This window comes from Episyrphus balteatus, chromosome 2 (genome assembly GCF_945859705.1).
Source record: "Episyrphus balteatus chromosome 2, idEpiBalt1.1, whole genome shotgun sequence".
In the NCBI taxonomy this organism is placed as follows: Eukaryota; Metazoa; Arthropoda; class Insecta; order Diptera; family Syrphidae; genus Episyrphus; species Episyrphus balteatus.
Window position 1 is genome coordinate 122147515 of NC_079135.1, and position 18545 is coordinate 122166059.

General features: G+C 30.3%; 1 protein-coding gene across 11 annotated transcripts in view; it reads right to left on the reverse strand.

Annotated features, from left to right (window-relative positions):
• The window catches only part of LOC129911845 (microtubule-associated protein futsch), a 90312-nt gene that overhangs the window by 60321 nt on the left and 11446 nt on the right, over positions 1-18545 (reverse strand). For 9 of the 11 annotated variants that reach the window (XR_008771705.1, XR_008771704.1, XM_055989823.1 and 6 more), the window contains exon 2: positions 14504-14595. Coding sequence is in view for 7 of the 11 variants with exons in the window: in XM_055989823.1 (XP_055845798.1) it covers positions 14504-14560 (57 nt within the window). In the remaining 4 variants the exon portion in view is untranslated. Of the gene's footprint in view, positions 1-571; positions 820-978; positions 1250-14503; positions 14596-18545 lie in introns of those variants that run through there. The other 2 variants (XM_055989818.1, XM_055989819.1) reach the window with 2 other exon arrangements.

The following is an 18545-nucleotide window of genomic DNA, read 5'->3' on the forward strand; positions in this document are numbered from 1 at the left end:
TGCAATTTTTTTTTGCATAAATTAGCGGCAAATCTTTTGAAATTAACTTTCCCTGTCTAAAATGTACACATATAAAAGGTATGAAGGTAAGAGAAAAAAAAATTAAAACACATCTTAAATAACCAGAATCCGATCCTTCTTTTCTAAATACCTTTAACTTAAGCAAAAAAAAAAAGACTAAACTGGTTTCATCCTTTAAAGATTGCCCAGACAGTGGGATATTCGCGAATATATAATCTTCTTCAGTTTATTTTTGTCTGTCCATTCTTTCAGTTCCAAGAATTTGAAAAAAAAAAAATAAAAATGTTACTCAAAAATCCAGTTTACGCTTGCAATTAAAATTACAGATATAAAAATAAGATACAAAAATGAATAATATGAAGAAAACTATCTATCATCTTTGGATCATTGGAAATACCTATAACAAATAAAAACAAGCAATCATCTATAGCACTTCAAAAGTGTAGGTTGTTTGTCAAAGCCTACACACTTGAAACTATTTCTATAACTTTTATTCGACACTTGAACGCCCAAGTACTTTTTTATATAAACAAGTTCAAGTCTTACTTACCAATAATATCTATAAAGTCTCCACCTCCTTATATTCCTCCCAATATGCTTGTGAATATAAATCCCAAAACCAACAGGTTCAATAAAAGACAAAGATAAAGTTAAGTCAATTTTTTTAAGGGTCAAAAGACAATTTTAGCACTTTTTTTAGATTCAGCATATACCACACACAGTTTCAGTTAAATGAATTCAATTTCATTTATCATTTCAAAGTTAAGGGACAAGAATTATTTACAAAACAAGGAACAGCTGCAAAAAAACAACAATAACGATTCTATAAAGGTTCTATAAGACACTACAACAAGCAAAAAAAAAAAAAAAACTACAAACTAAGCATAAAAGGTTTTAAACCCGACAGATACTAGATTTGTGGATGTGAACTTATAACTTAAACAAAACAAGACGCACTTGAATGGATGATCGTTATAGGTTTTTTGTTTGATTGGGAAACAAAAATCAGAAAGAACACACAAGCAAAATAAAACTTTTAATTTCTTCCAACTCACAACAAAATAATGGATACGACGAACGTCTTGATCGAGCACCAAATTCTCACTGAAACTGAAACCGATGTCTGACTTGAAAGCTAAGTGCAAGATTCTCGCGGCGACCAGCCGGCAAATCCAATACGCAGCTCAGATTCCCGTCCGATTCATTGCGCGGACAAACGATCGACGACCACAGCGACACCAATGATGACGGCAACAACGACGACAACGACAGCACAAAAAAAAACTCTGATTTCGTCGTCGGTCGTCGTTGTCGACGAAGACATACACTTCACTCGGTATAAACTAAACTCTACACTACACATCTCTATCTCTCTATCCGTATCCGTATATGTGTTATGTCCAAAGTAATAAGCTTTGGATTTATCTAGATAATGCAAGGTGGTTATAGCTGGCCCCATACATTCATTCCCACAGTCTTACCGGAGTTTAGCCCCCGCATCATCACACAAAAAACTCGCGATCCATAATACCCATACAGTAAACTAAATCAAAAAAAAAAAATCAAGTACCTATGGATGTGTTCAATAAAAAAAAAAAATACACAACAATAACAACGATTCAGTTCTGTAAGGCGATATCAATATAACACAGGGCTAGATCGGGCAATCTTTAATAATAATAAGCGCACAGTTAAGAAATCAAAATATTTACTTTTTTAAGTACCTAAAGTTTTTTTTTAATTTTCAAGCTTAATATAAAATAAGCGCCTAAAAGGTTTAGAACTCCCAACAACACAATTCTACTTTATTATAAAAAAAAAAATTACTAAAAATTAGAAATAGTACAAAAAAAAAGTATTTCAACTTTATAAAAATTTCAAAAACATTTTTGAAATATTATTTTAAGAACTCATCAATTAGTCTGAACTGCCAGCTTTATAAATATAGGCCCAATTTATTCACACTCCATTAAAGTTAAAGTAGCCTTTAAAAAAAGTGAAATTTTAAAGTTTATATACGATTTGACAGTTTTCTAAATTTTAATGGAGTCTTTAAATATAATGGAGTTAATTAATTGGGTCCAAAACTTTAAAATTTGAACACTTGGTGTTTTTTTTTAACTAAAACTGAAAATTTGGTAAAACAAAAATTTTAAAGACAATTTTTTTTACTTTCCAAACAATTTCTAGGTGTGCTAGTTAACATTAATTTCCTTGGGGGTCAATTTCCCCTATTTCATGGGCTTTAAAAAGAAAACAATAAATATTGGATTATAATTTTTAAAAATTCTTGGAAAGAAAATCAATTAACTAATTTTGGATTAATTGAATTTTAAATGAATATAAAGATGATGACAAAACTGGCCAGCTTTGGATCGGAAAACCTCAGGATGGGTAACTTAACTACTAATAGTCATCCTATATTCTGCAGTGGCCACCCGGTCTAAAAGCTAATGACACAACTTCCCTTAAAATATATTAATCGGTTTTTACTTGCTATAAAAAATTACTGAAAAAAAATCGAGCTTCAGATAATAATCAGACATGACATTAAAATGATGGAGAATGCCAAAAAAGTGGTGTGGAAATTTACTTGAGCTTTTAAATTTTTTTTAACTACCTTAAATGGTTTTGACCTCTAAACAAAGAATGCCATTTATATTTCTTGTAGAACACAAAATTTTTAAAATATGAAAATCGTTCGAACTGTTTTTTTTTTTTTTGTTTAATTGAAAAAAAAAATTGGTATGCCATTAAAAAGTGTCTGTATTCATGGACCAACATTTTGCGTCTTAGTAAGGGTATGACAGCATCTAACTGATGAGCCCACTGTCATACCTGGGCGAAACGCATATGGAGTTGAGGTCACTTTAACTTTTTAATAATAAAAAGTTATTAACTTTTTAATTGAATTATATTCAATCACTCCGCTTAAAAATAAAAATAATTTTCATTATTTTTTTCACTTTGTTTACTTATTAGCCTGACCACGGGCAATTGTTTTTAGGTGCAAGAATGTAACCATGTTCCCCTAAAATATTAAAATTCACAGTCTATTCAGGTTGTGATTTTTATAAGTGTCTGTATTCATGGACCAAAATTTTGCGTCTTAGTAAGGGTATGACAGCATCTAACTGATGAGCCCACTGTCATACCTGGGCGAAACGCATATGGAGTTGAGGTCACTTTAACTTTTTAATAATAAAAATTTATTAACTTTTTAATCGAATTAAAAAGTAAATATAAATTGACAAATGAAAACAAATCTTCGATAAAATCACTGGCCCGTTTTCAAGAATTTGATTTTTCAAAAAAAAAAAAAAATTGAATATCTTTAAGAGATTGAAAAAAAAATGTCTCAATTTTAACATTAAGGCTAATAAAAAGTTTTTGTGCAAAGATTTTCGTTGAAATCGGTAAGTTACGTCGTTTACGAGAAATAAGGCAGCAAGAAAACGGTCCTATAGCAGGTAGCGTTAATAACGGTTCAAAAAATGTATTTTTTATTCAAAAGTTATAGTTTTAAGTATTTGCCACATTACATGTATATTTTTAAAATCAAAATCGTTGTAGCCGTTTTTGAAAAAAAAAACAAACTTTTCTCAAAAACGGCTTTAACGATTTTGATTCAAAAAAATGCATGACTGGATTGCACGTACTTTCTCTTAAATTTACATAAATATTAGAAAAAAAACAAAAAAAAATTTTATTTTGTTGAATTTTTTTTTATTGAAAGTTTTAATACACAAAATCGATGAGAAATAAAAAATAAAACAATCTTGGAAATTACAAAAAAAAGTATCAATGACATGAAAAATTGCCCATGGACTTAGCCTTTCGGGCTCGATGATAAAATAATGTATCTTCTATTCATGATAATTAACTACATGCACACAAGAATGGTCGAGATTTGTTTATCACTAGGCCTTGCTCATTCATGCGGTTTCTCAGGAATATTTCGTTTGGAATATTAATAAATTACTATTCATTAAATACCCCTGCTTAAATTAAGAATAAAATGTAAAATCTTAATTTTTATAAAATACACACACGAAAATCAAAAGGCCCTTTTTATCAAAAACTCTTAATACGCCCCTGCATTTATCGATAATGTATGTATGGCAGCAGCACCAGTAAGATCAGTAGTTACACACTCGTGTAGGTACTCGCGTAGTTACGTTCTCATATAATGCCAAGAGGGATCGGAAAGGTAACAGTTAATAAAATAATAATAATAGTGGGCCGATACGTATCCGTCCATATCGGATAGTTTAGTCATTTTGTTAAGGTACACACCGCTACAATATGGTGTAGGATAGGAGACAGGTATAAGATACATTGATCGGTAGGAAAGAAACGTAGGCCGTCTTCATCGATGTCTTCTGCTTTTTTCTCAGTACCTATGTTTTATAGCCAATATGACCACCACACGATTGTGAGTGGAGTGGTCATGTCGTGAGGATACCGACCGGCTTTTTTTTGTTGTTTTTGTATTCCGTATCTAACTCTTGGTTAAACTTGTTGAATGTCCGATGGTGTTACATATGCAACGTTCATTGTTATATGACAACATGAGTTCGAAAAAAGTTCGTGCAGACGTGCGGGATGAGTCATCCTCATCATCATATAGAATATAGTGATGACGCGTTCCTGGCCTCAGCTTGACAATATATATTTTTGTTTTCTACCGAAAAGTGAATAAATTAGAGAGGGGCATTATTTAATATGGAAGACGACCGAGATTTATCGATAACCAGTAAAGTGTCTGAAAGAGGGAATTCAATTTTATTTTTTTCACTTTTTTTTTTTAATTGGATTGAATGGTGGATGATTTTTGAACCATTTAAGGGAGTTTATGTGGCAACAAGTTGAATAGTTGGATTATTTCATTTTTTTTTTGTTTTTGTTCTTATTTTTTTTAGAAAAGATGAGAATGAAAGAGTTGAAAAGAGACAGTATGCAATTCAATTCACTGATTAGAAGTTTAAATTTGATATTTGAACCTTTAGTTGGATCAATTGAAATTTTAATTGATTCAATAACTGTAATTAAGACAAAATTCATTTGGAATTTTAGAGAAAAATATGATTTTATTTTTGAATTCTTTGACTTAGAACTAAAAATCGATATTCAACAAGGATTTAAGTTTTACACGTTTCATCAAAATTTTTTATTAGTCAAGGCGGATTAGTGAAGCGCTCAAATCAGCTTAGGAGCTTAGGGTCAGCTTTTTGGGATAAAGTAGGGTATGCGACCTAAGTGCCTCTTCAACCAAAAAATAGAAGATTTGTTACCGTTTCTAAGCAGTGAAAAAATAATGACAGTGAGACCAATATAAGTCGATAAAATGCACAGAGAGCCTTTTGAGCAAACAATTTACTGCGCATTATAAGAGGTGGGCATTATCAGAAGAGGTTTGGAGAGCAGCCACGAAGGTGCTCAATCAGTTTTATAACTTTGCTACGAAACACACAACTTCATAGCTACGAATATTTGAGCAAATCAGTGACTAACTAGGATCCACCATTCCTGACCAGAACATGACTTTCCGTTCTAAAAGCAATTAAGTTCTTTGGAATTACGACACCAAAATGATGTTAGTTGAATAAAGTAAAGAAAAAAGTCAACTTCTCAAGCGAAAGTAATAAAACGGCCATTCCAAAACTACTTAGAGGACATTTTGACGGAAGCAATAACCTTTTTTCTTGAAACTTAGTAAGTCTAATGGGTTGATGTTGTAGAAGTTTCACTAAATACCAAGTTGTTTAAGTCCGTTACCGCTTTTTCGTGAAACTCCGTTACTTTGGAATGACCGAGAAGCAAGACAAAGGTCGAGTATATTGAGGATTGGTACACGGAGAAAAAAAGGCACCTTAAAATAAGGTGATGGCCACCTTAAATCCCACCCTCTTAAAGCAATAGGATTTCCGCTTAAAAAAAAGTGGAATCCGCTTAAATTCAAATTTAAGCTTAACTTCATTTCATTTAGTGAGCACTCGCCTTGTGAACCAACAGCTGTATGTTTCCACCGCATAAAAATAAGATGTTTTTCCGCTTAAATTAAGTTGACATATTTTAAATTTGCACATACAAGTAATTAAGAAGATTTTTCCGCTTAATTTAATGCGGAATCCATAATATTAATAATATTCGAAAATTCTATAGAATGGCGGAACAATCTACCCAAGAATACAAATTTATAGTTAAAAAAATATGAAGCAATTCGTGATGCAATACGCTAAAATATGCATAATTTATTAATAGAAAAATTAATGCATTATTTAGCCGATGATCACTTAAAAACATGTCCACCTCGGTTTTATAGTAGTCTATAAAAGCAAAGTATAGCTCTTGCTAGATGTGATTTCTTATTTTTTGGTGCAAGGTTACTAGAAAATAAACCAAAAGTGGACACTTGGGTGGGCCATAAGATCACAAATCAATTATGAATTTACAACCCATCCAAATTTGTCAAAAATCCACAAAAAGTGAGTCCGAAAAAAATTTCAAAATTGTTGTGTGCTTCATTTTTATTAACAAAACAATGTAATTTTTCAAAATTCATGTGAATTTTATATTTTTTTGTATCAGTATTTCAGAGAGAGACAGGAATTTTGTGTGAACTTTTGACCCACTTGGCTAGGGTTCAAATCCATATGGGACTTGTGGACTCATAACTAACACATGTGTCAGTCCATTAAGGATCTTTGGCCTCTGAACTATCAATCCTACACCATGATTCTCGACTTCCTAGAACTTTTTTATACAAATAAAGTTTCTTTTGAAGAAAAAACTGACGTCTTTAAGTCCGTAAGGTCAAATTCAAAATATTTTTGTGCAAACAACGATTTACCTGTTGCATTTTTCCTAAAGCATTATTTATAAGAAAAATCTAAGTCGTCACTAGTTATTCCATGAGAAAATAAAGTAGTTTTAATTTAATTATAGATAAATAAAAAAAAAATCAACAATCAACCAACACAGTTGTATAGCTCAATTATGCATTTAATTTTAATTCTTAAAAATTGTTTAGAAGTTTCGTCTGAGAATAGTTATTAGACTGTTATTGTTCGCGCAGACACATTATTAGGTAAATTGTGTTGTATGTATTTTTATTCGTCTTAGTAAATCACAAAACCTAGCCCACGCATATAATACAACTCAGATTAGATTAATCACACAATTATAATTATACAATTTACCTCAGCCAAACAAGGAATTCCAATCCATTTCCCACTGATGGATGTCAGTTCCTTCACTGGTTATCTAATCTAAATACAAAATACAGAATCTCAAAAACAATTACAAACTTCCGTAGCAGTCTCAATCTGATCTTTAAACTGTGCATTTTTATTTCTTTATATCGCCTAAAGTTATTTACAAAAGTGATCGGCCAGTCTCCAGTAACTTCAATTCAAACACTTAGCACTCTTCCATTTTATATTGGTGATTGCTGATGTTAGGTGACATCGACATCATGCGGTGGTGTAATGTGAAAAGTGTTCCTAGTTGTGTGGGATTTTGTGATAATTATAACATCATCGTCATTGACATTGATCTGTTTTAACAAAATACAAAATTTACTACAAGCATATTGGCAGTTCTGAATTTTGTATTCTGTTGTCTAGTAGGTTCATATATCAGCTGACAAATGGAGGGTAGATGGATATTGCTTTGCGATTTCAAGGCTACACCTACAATAATTCAGAATTTAAAGATGATTTGTTTGTTTTGTCAGTTTATTTATTAGAAAACTGCGAAGCACTTTATCTTCTTATTTTTCTAAATTAATAGAAATGTATACAAACAATAAATAAGAGATTGACATATCGAGATTTCGTTGAAATCTTCATAAAATGATTATACCTACTGGTTACTAGTTTGGCTGATAGAATATGAAATACATTCATACATTTGTTTTTATTTCATCACTTTATGAAAACCCGCATCTCATGAAAAAAGTGGAGTAGTCATCATTTTTACTTGCGATATAGGAACTATACAGGGTGTGCCAAAAGTAATGGATCAAACGAAATTATGCTGATATGCCAAGCTTAGGGCTCTCAGAATTTGGTAACTTGTTCATCCCAAATCCTTACGGTTTTCGATTTAATGCAGTTTTTGTGAAATTTCGAAAAATCAAGACTTTGCAACAGTATTTTGCTTCCTCCGTTTATAATTGATTTTCGTTTTTTACAATTCTTTCACTAAAACATTGCCAAATAATAAGAAATAATTATTTAATCAAAATATTTTTTATTTCATACGCCATTTTGTTGCAAATTAATTAACAGTTCCATGTTTTATAAAAACTCAATTTCGAATTACGGCACACGATTACGATCATACGTTAACGTTTTGACTATTTCTGTCTCTATTTAAATATAAGAAAACGATAGGGACACATAGCAACCATTCGTTAACGAACGTATGCCGTAATTCGCCCCTGGTTTGTTGCATTTAAATTGTAATATCTTTCGTTCTTACTTCAAGTTTGGAAACTTTTATACATTTTTGAAAAGTGCAATAACACGGCAAGTTTTTAAAATAATTAACCTGTGTCACACCATACAAATTTTTTTCAGGGTGTTGCTCTAAAAACAAAAATTAAGAAATTGAGTTTTTATCAAACATGGAACTGTTAATTAATTTGCAGCAAAATGGCGTATGAAATAAAAAATATTTTGATTAAATAATTATTTCTTATTATTTGGCAATGTTTTAGTGAAAGAATTGTAAAAAACGAAAATCAATTATGAGCGGAGGAAGCAAAATACTGTTGCAAAGTCGGGATTTTTCGAAATTTCACAAAAGCTGCATTAGTTCGAAAACCGTAAGGATTTGGGATGAATAAGTTACCAAATTCTGAGAGCCCTAAGGTTGGCCTATCAGCATATTTCGTTTGATCCATTACTTTTGGGACACCCTGTATATCAAGTTATGCATTCGTAAAAAAAAAAGTTGAGATAACATTTTTCAATGACATTACGATGGTAGAGAATGCCAAAAAAGTGGGTCCCGGAAGTCCGTCTGTAAGTCTGTCTGTCTGTAAACGAAGCTACAGCCTAAACGGAGGGACCGATTGATGTCAAACTTGGTATGTAGCGTTATTTGGCGACTCTCCAGAGGAGTTTTTGGAATTAATTTTTTTGGACCATAAAAATAACGGTACTTGTCATATACCGATTTTAGTAAAATTGAAATATCTCAAAAACGGCTCCAACGATTTTGTTTAAAAAAAAAAGTTTTAAGCTAAGGTCTATCGTTCAATAAAAATTTTTTTTTTTAAATCATTATTAACGGTACCTGCCATAGAACCGTTTTTTTCAAATCCGATTATCTCCGAAAGTGCTTATACGATTTCAACGAAATTTTTTGTGAAGAAGAATTTATATAATTTAAAAATAAAATTTCCAAAAAAATAATTTTTGGATTTTTAAAAAAATTTTGAAAATTTTTTTTTTGAAAAATCAAAATTTTGAAAACAGGACATTGAATTTTTTTGAAATTTCGTTTTTAGATGTTGATTAGTGATTTATACAAAATGGCATACCAAATTTTTTTTTTAACTTTTTTTCCAAAAAATTATTTAGTTTAGTTTTTTAAAAAACGGCTCTAACGATTTTGAAAATTTTTTGTCCAAAAATGCATCTTAATATATCAATCAAAACTGCATACTTTTTTTGGAGGGCAATTTGATTTAAGATTTTATTTTATTTTTTTTTTAAAACGAATTTTATTTTTTTTTCCAAATTTCTATAAAAAGTCTTCAAATTTTAAGCAACTTTAACTCTAAGAGCAAGTTCGTGCGACCCAGTCGTGCATTTTATTTTTTTTTTAATTTGGACTTTTAAATATTAAAATTTCCTACTCAAATTAAAGAAATATAATAGCTGGAAATTAACTAAAAATAGGCATCTGTTTGACAAATGTACTCATATGTCATATGGGTAATGTAATCATATGTACCGTAACCCAACCGAACCATTTGTCAAGTTATTTTAAATTTACACACTATTTTGCTTCCCGATTGGCATCACAATTCGAAAGAAAACTTGAAACGGGTAAAACAATCCACATTCGTGTTGTGCGACTAAGGAAAGAATCTCTAAATGTAACAGTGGACAGAATTGAGAAATTGAAAGAAACCCATTTGAGTAAGACAGGCACACTGGATATTCTGCTGGACGAACTCGCCTCAGGCCTAGAACTGTGGCAGCTATTAAGATAGCTGCTTTTAATCACTCTGCTCTTCCACTGAGCAGAAAACCAGTTTTTATTGCTCTTTAATATTGTCAATCAAGTGAACAGGGAGAAAAGTAAAAATGTTCTAAACATCTTAAAGATTTCACTGCTTTTATAAGTAACCTTTGTAACTTCACTGCTCTTTTTCTGAAAATGTTCTCCGCTCTTTAAAATTTCACTGCTTTTCTGTGTGCGTTCTGTTCTTTATATCAAATTATTTGATGGTTAACAATGAAAAAAAGCAAATATGTATAGACAAAAGTTTACTATGATGATGACAAAGCAGACAAGTTCAATTTGAAATACCATTGTTTCAGTACAGGCATTCAGGAATTTTTATCGAAAAACTAGGAAATGGTAACTTTCTCTTTATTTATTTTGTATTCCGTATTTGAAATCATATTTCGATACAGGAAGATATTTAAAGAATAATTTGCGGCGTTAACTGCTACTTAAAGAATAATTAAATGGCAGCTATTAATAGATTTTTTTTTATATTCTGCTTACTGTTATCACTGCTTTTTAAAAATCGCTATTTAGCACACCCCAACTCAGGCCCTGTTGCACTAAATAGAAAACAAAGTATAAGACAGCAGCCTGTCAGGTAGATTGCTGTTGTCTTGGTCAATGGATATAAGCATTCCTAGATGTCTAAGGTATTCCAGCAATAGATCCAACTGTCTATTTCTATGAAGCATTCATTGGTGAAATAGCGTTGAATAACAAGAGACAAGAAACATTCCTTCAGTGATCTAGAGAAAGGATGGTGTGCTTTAGATGTCCGAAGAAATAGTTAAGAAAAGGGCGCTTCCATCCAGATTTTTTATTTGCGCTTAAGCTTTTGGCTAATGTTTATCATATTATAGCGCACCAAAAGAAGGAGAGAAATATTTCTTGTAGGTCAACATAGGTTCATTTCCCGTCACGTACAGACAACTTGAGAGTTGAGAGTTAACCACAGGGTTGTCAACTTATAAATCGATGACGAGGTAGAATTTGTATCCTGTTCTTTTTTTATTAAGTTGGCTTCGAAAGAGTTTATTCAGAGTCGAGGTCACTTTTTGCGATCCATCTTTTTGTTGGATATGTGATTTACATTAGGCGTGGCTAATTTAGAAAGCCTGATTGATTTTAAGCGGTTGACAATTTTGATCGGCGGCGGCTTTTCAGCACTTTCAAACTATCATTGTCGCCCTTGTCACTTTTGTAGCTTTTGTCAACCTTAGTTTTATTTACCCTTGTCAGATCAAGTTACATATTTTCATGTTGTTTCTTTAGAATAACTTTAGATTTGAGCCTGCCTCAAATATTCGTGTTCTCAAATGCCTGTAAGAGCGATCTGCCAAATTTAGACATTTGGTCCCATTAAATATGAAACGTGCTTGTATAATTTTTAAATAAAAGAAAAAATCATAAATTAAAATAGACGTTTATTCTCGAAAAAGATATTCTCAGATATTGATCAATATAAAATACGATCCAATGACGACAATATTTAATATTTCTTAGACAAAAGAATTATGTAGGTAAAACCATTTTTTATTGCTTTAAACAAAATGATTCTAATAAACTATCACCCTGAGTTTGATTTTAACGATTCTTTTATTCCACTTACCATTAAAACTGTCAAACAAATCTATGTAAATGCCCTAAATAGTTCATTCATAAATTTTAAATTTTTATTTTATTTTTTTGTTTTATTTTTTATAGACTTTAACCGTATGTGTTATAAGTTTATACTTTTACGGAGAGGGTTTTAAGTGTCTATCAATTATTGTGAAGTGCGCGTGGGGTTTATTAACTTGCAGAAAGAGACATTCTGTGGTCAGTTGAATTAATAAATTTGTGCTCACGGTCAACGGTTATGTATCAAAATGATAAAAATACAAAAATATATAAAAGTTTCAACCAACAACACAACTGTCAACTGACACGATGTCCGAAAGGAAACTTCGAGGCACAAAGTCGCCATCACAACCCACATAAACTTTACGCTCGATATTATTATTTATTACGATAAATTTAGTCTCAGTTTGAGGCGTGTGTAGAGTTCAAAAGACAAAAAAAAAATTGTAAAATTCATTTGAACGTATTATTATTATGAATGGTTATGTTTTCAAGCTGTTATAATAAACCTCTATAAGATTCAAGTACAATCGAAATTTATGAATGAAGTCAAAAGCTTAGATTTGATCGGCATATGATGTCATGGAACATGATTTATTACATAGATTGTAAAGTCAGTTGGATGGCTAAAAACCAGTGGCGCTTAGGAGTGGGCTATTGACATCTATTGGGCTATTAGGATTATAGTTTTGATTTGGCAAACAACAGCCTACTAACAGTTGCAAATGGTGTGAACAATTCGTACATACTTAAACTTTTCAACATGAATATTCAAATAAACAATTATTCAAATGTGGGGCAGTTGATGTAAACTCCTTTAGAACATTTTAAATATTTGGAGCAACAAGTTATAAATGTCTAGACAAGTTGTATTGGAAAAATATTCAATGTGGGTGAAGAAATGTCGGTGTATAAAATCTGCAGTATTATAAAGAACTGATCATTGGAAAATTTGTATTTTAAAATTAATCATTTTTAAGTAGAAAGAGGAATTATTCATCTTTCAACGAAATTTGTGATGATTGTTTTTAAGCTTGTAAAGCCTATTTTAAAGATATGACAAAAGTGATGTTTTTCTTTAGAATCCTTAGCAAAAAAAAATGCAGGGTAGCATAGTTAAAGTATGTATTTCTTTCAACAAAAAATACATTTTGATGCCTTTTTATTTCAATATTTTTCCATATATGGAATCGAAACATCATCATTGCTCAGATAAAAAAAAAGTATAGGTAATGTTTGTCATTTGAAAACAAAACCATTACAAATTGAATAATTGAAAAAAATATAAAAGGTTGAAAATCGTTATTTAAAAAAAAAAAAAAACATCAATTTTTCCACTTGATTTAATATAAGGTTTTTTTCTCTGTGTAAGACTTCCACAAGGTCTTCTCCGACTAATTATCCCCTAGTTTAAGCGGATTTCTGCATTTTTTTTTTTTTTGCTAAGATGCTCTTCGTTTTAAATTAAGCAGACAAATCATCTTAATTTCTTGAATGCGCAAATTAAGAAGATATCCACTTAACTCAAACGAAAAATCATCTTATTTTTATGTGGAAACATTTTAATTTAAAGAAAGAATCTGGCAGCCACTGGAGATCGAACGTAAAACTGCCTTACCATCGTACTATCTCACTGTTAGAATTAGGTTTGAAATCTGAATAAAAAATTCTGTATTCCATTATTCTGCTTTTCTATTATTCTGTACTTCAAAATTCTGTAAATCCAAAATTCTGTTTTTAAAAATTCTGCAAATCCATTATTCTGCTTTTTGGAATTCTGTAATTTCAAAACTATACATCATTATTTTGTCTGTTGAATTTTTCTTTTATCATTTATTTATAATTTTGTATTTACAGCATTTTAGAATACAGAATTTTAAATTTACAGAATTTTAAAAAACAGAATTTTGAATTTACAGAATTTTGAAATACAGAATTTTGGAACACAGAATTTTGGAATCCGAATTTTGACACATACAGAATTTCGACCCCAACCCTATCCTATGGTCGTAGTCGTCTTTAAAAATAGCTTTCGTTCTTTGGAGCATAAATTGTCATATTTTGACAATAATTGTATTAAGCTTGCAAAAAAACCTTGTCCGATTTGTTTGGTACCTATTTTTTTTTTTTTTTTTTTTTTTATTTATGAACTATTTCAATATTTCTTATTGAGCAAAATCTTTTTTAAGGAGTGTGGAATGCTTTGTTCAAAAAGTGCACAAAAACCACAATGTGTCAATAAATTTTGGCAAATTCCATTAACTTATAACGATTATTATTATTATTTTTTTTTTGTCATTTATTTTTTCACTTTCGATATCCAATTAGGACAAGCATGGATATTTTTCACACATTCTGATCACAACTTGATGTATCAGCCAACAACAAATGTATTTTAACAAACAAACAAACGACACGAGTGCATGCGAATGTCCAAATTGGAATTTCAACATTTAAAACACTCTCGAATGGATCTCTATGGTTGATGTTTTTTTTTCTTGCGTATTTTATCTCAACAATGATGTCATAAAAAAAAAAGACGATCGATGGAACGACTTTCTATATGGTGAACTCAAAACAAGTAATATTTTTGTGTATATAGCAAACTTACCATTTTTCTCAACAAATCCTCATCCCGTATGGAAGCCAAATCACATTCAATCTCCATTCTGACTGTTTGCGCGATTTAGGGGCGGTACACACCTGAAAATATTAAATTTAAATTTTATTTTTTATTTTATATTTTTTTATATTGTTAGATGACAAAGTAACGTAACCGCAATGTAAACCTATGACCAGTTGAGTGGATATTGGACAATCTGTCAAAATAAATTTATTCATGATTCGATTGAGCGAATTAACTAGGGCCAAGCATGGATATACATTCGGTCGAAAACAACAGTTTGTTTATTATTATTTTTTGAAAATTATTTTGTATCTTATTTTTATTAATTTTTACTATGTAGCTAAATTTTTCCATATCGGTAAATAATAAATAAATAGGTCTATGAGTATGAGATAGTGTTTTCTCAATGGCATTTAAAATGTGTTTTCTATGCTTGTAACGTATGTGAGTTATGGATAGTTTGGTTTTATTTTGATTGATTGCTATTGAAAGTTTTGCTCTCAGCTCTTTTGTTTTGTGTATTTTCCTGTTTGGTAACAAGAAAGACATTGAACTAAATTTGTGTACCTATTTGAAAAAAAGGTGGATACTTAAATCAAAATGTTAATGTGAATTGCATTGATTTATGACAGTTTTGTTATCTTTATTGAAAAACAATAAGTAAAGCTTATTCTATTGCTGATTTATTATTAATAAATATTAATAAGCTTTAATAGCAGGATGAAAATTTATTTAAATTTGCAATTTTCAATAGAATTTTTTTTTGCAATGATTTTTTTTAGATTACATATTTGGATAACAGGAGCAAACTAACTTAAAATATTTAAAAAAATTGATAGGAAGAAACTAGAAAGAATGCGGTTTTAATTTCATTTTTTGTAGTATTGTAAAGGCATTTCAAAGTGGACATTTTTCCGACTATAACTAACTTAAGGAAAGCATCTGAAGCGGTAAAATAATTGAAAAAGAGAAAAACTGTTGTTAGAGTTAGAGTTGGTAAAATTAGTGTGAGTAGAATTACACTTATCTACATAAAATGGAAACAACTTTTTGTTGCAAAAATGTTCAACGAAGAAATTCAAAACTTGGAACCAACTCAATTTCAATAAATTATTTAAGCACAGAGAGAAATCTCCCTGGCATCATTATCGACTAAGTAAATAAATCTTAAAACTGTCCTTGTATGGACCTTTTTTGCGACTTAGGCCCAATTTATTGACTCTCCATTAAACTTAAATCGCCATTAAAAAAGGGAATTTTAAAATTAAAAACCAATTTCGTTTAATTCAGTCTCTTTTAAGGATTTTTTTGAAGTTTGGCATCATTAACTAATTGAGCATTAAATTTAAAAGTAGTTTTAGTTAAAACACCAAATTCGACCTTTTAAGAGGGATTTTTAGAGCTAATGGAGGTTTTAAACAGAATTTCTATTTATTCACTCTCCATTAGTGTCAAATGTCATTTCATTTATTTTTTTTTTATTTGAATTATTATTTTATTTGAAAAATGTCAAATGAGCTAAAGAATTATTAAAAAAACATCACAATTATGAAAAAAGTCCAGACTAGAATTTTTTGTAGGTATACACACATGCATTTGTACCATAAAAAAGAACAAAATTCAAAGAAATTAATGCATTTCTTGTCTACTTCGCACAGATAATACTAGATCTACTAGATTATATTCTCCACTTCAAAACTAATCATTTTTGAGATGCTGCATAATACATACATAACATACATAACATTGCAATTGAAGCCATGAGAAGAAGAGATATAAAGCTTACTTCTAAACCAATGACACGAGATGAATGCCGATAACACTTAAATTTAAGTTGTTATTTGACACCGATGGAAAAAATTAACTTAACTCCTTCTTCTTCTCATGGTTTCAATTGTAGGTTGTAGCATTCTTTGGTTACCACTGGTATATCGTTAATCTCTTGCATTTTCTGGCGTTTTCAGCTGCAAAATACTTACGGGTCATAGTTTTTTGGTTTTTCTTCCAATTCAAATCTATTTGATTTGACAAAATTGTAGCTTTTGACAGATTATTTTTCAAACAAAATAAAAAATCCCTAGGATATTTTTAAAAGAGTTTTAAATTTAAAGTTTCCATTAAAAGTAAGGACTTTAACTAAAGAAGAGTGAATTAAATGAATTTTTAATGATGTATACTTAGTATTCAATTTTAAGTTGCACTTAAATTAAGACCAATGATTGGACTTTTTTTAGTGCAGTTAAATTTTATTTATTTAATTTTAATTTTAATTTGGTGTCTAATTTAAGAAGAATTTTGAAGAATTACGCTGTCATTTTATCTTTAAAAAATGTCAATTCCTCCAGAAAATCACAATTTTCTAAGAAACACAAAACAAAATACACCAATATCCCGAATTTTTGTATAAGTAAGTCTACTGTGTGTTGTTTTTTAGGCCAAAGTTGACCTAAAAAAAAAACAACACACAGTAGACTTACAATGTAACTTGGTGAATAGTTTAATAAATAAAAGCGAAAAACATATAAAAATCTCATAAAATTACCTCTATGTCAAACATTTTATATACTTTACCAAAGTCACTAATCTATCTTCTAAAAAGAATGATTTTGCACATAGGTGACTTTGGCTTATATTGAAGTATAATAAAATCGTTTATGTAAAATGGGTCACTATGGCGTATGCGCAACATTTTTTTGTATGTAGCAAAATCGTTGGCCAATTGATCAAACATATTGATTTATAATATTTAAAACTCTATGTACTCTATCGAGAACTACTTAACTTATTAAGAATTTTAAACGTAACGTATAGAAACCAAAGAATCACATTTGAATGGCTCATGTTCACTGGTAGTCCGAATTAGGGGACGCTGACAAAAAGTGAATTTGTTGTTTTTATCACTTTTACTCAATTTTTGTATAAGGGCTTACAGTTTGATGAATTCCACATCATTTTACACAAACTTTGTTTTCTTGGGAGATATACGAAATACACGAAATGGTTGTGAGTTTTAAGTTACTAGACCTTGTCCCAAATGAACCTTATAGCTTTAGAACCCTTAAATGGTAATTTTCATTAAAAAATTTGTACCGTACCTTAATGTCATTTGACTACTGAATAAACCATAAAATCAACAAATTACTAATTACCAACTCCTGTTGCAATTCTACCCTAATATAAACATTACATCAAAAAAATCTTTACTGCCAATCAATCAAAACGTTAATTTTTATGATTATTCGAGTTGTTAGAATTTTATGACCACATTTTAACGATACAAGACCCTGAACGTCACACCATATTTGTTTATTTATTTCTAAATTAGCAATATTATTGAATAGAGTATACTTGTTACATATATACAATTTGTATTGCATTAGGATTAACACACAATTCTCTATATTCAATGCAATACAAGAGTAACAAAACTAATGTCACACAAAAAGCAGTTTAAGCCTCATTTTCTCTCTCTCTCTCTTATTCTCAAGTATAAATTGTGTGGCAGAGCTGTCAATCAGACTTAGCTATACAACGTACCAATATGGACATACCATTGATAGAACCAGTAATGCATTTCGGATGAAACACACATTTCTCATACATACATAAATTACAATAATTTCTAGGCTGGTGTTTTTTGGATTTGGGATTTTAGGTGCACCCCAGACGCTTTGCGCTGCGCTGACTACTTGAACATATTTGGCACTCAACTCTAAGTATGTGTCATTTGAATAACTAATTTATAGAAATATAAGTCGAGACATAATAATTTGACAGTTAAAAGAGTTTAGAAAAACCATTTGTCACTTTGTCGCTGCTTACTTAATCAGTTAAAATGGCTAAAATAAATCTCCACCAGCAGTCTCCACCAGCAAATGTGTGCTGGAAATTTCTTTTCTTTCAACTCTTCGATTCCAAATTAGGTAATTTCCACCTCGTTTTTTTTTTTAGCAAACAAGTAAAGCTCGCTTTAAGTTGACATTAAAACAACATTAATTTTGCCAAAAAGTGGAGGCGTGACGCGAGA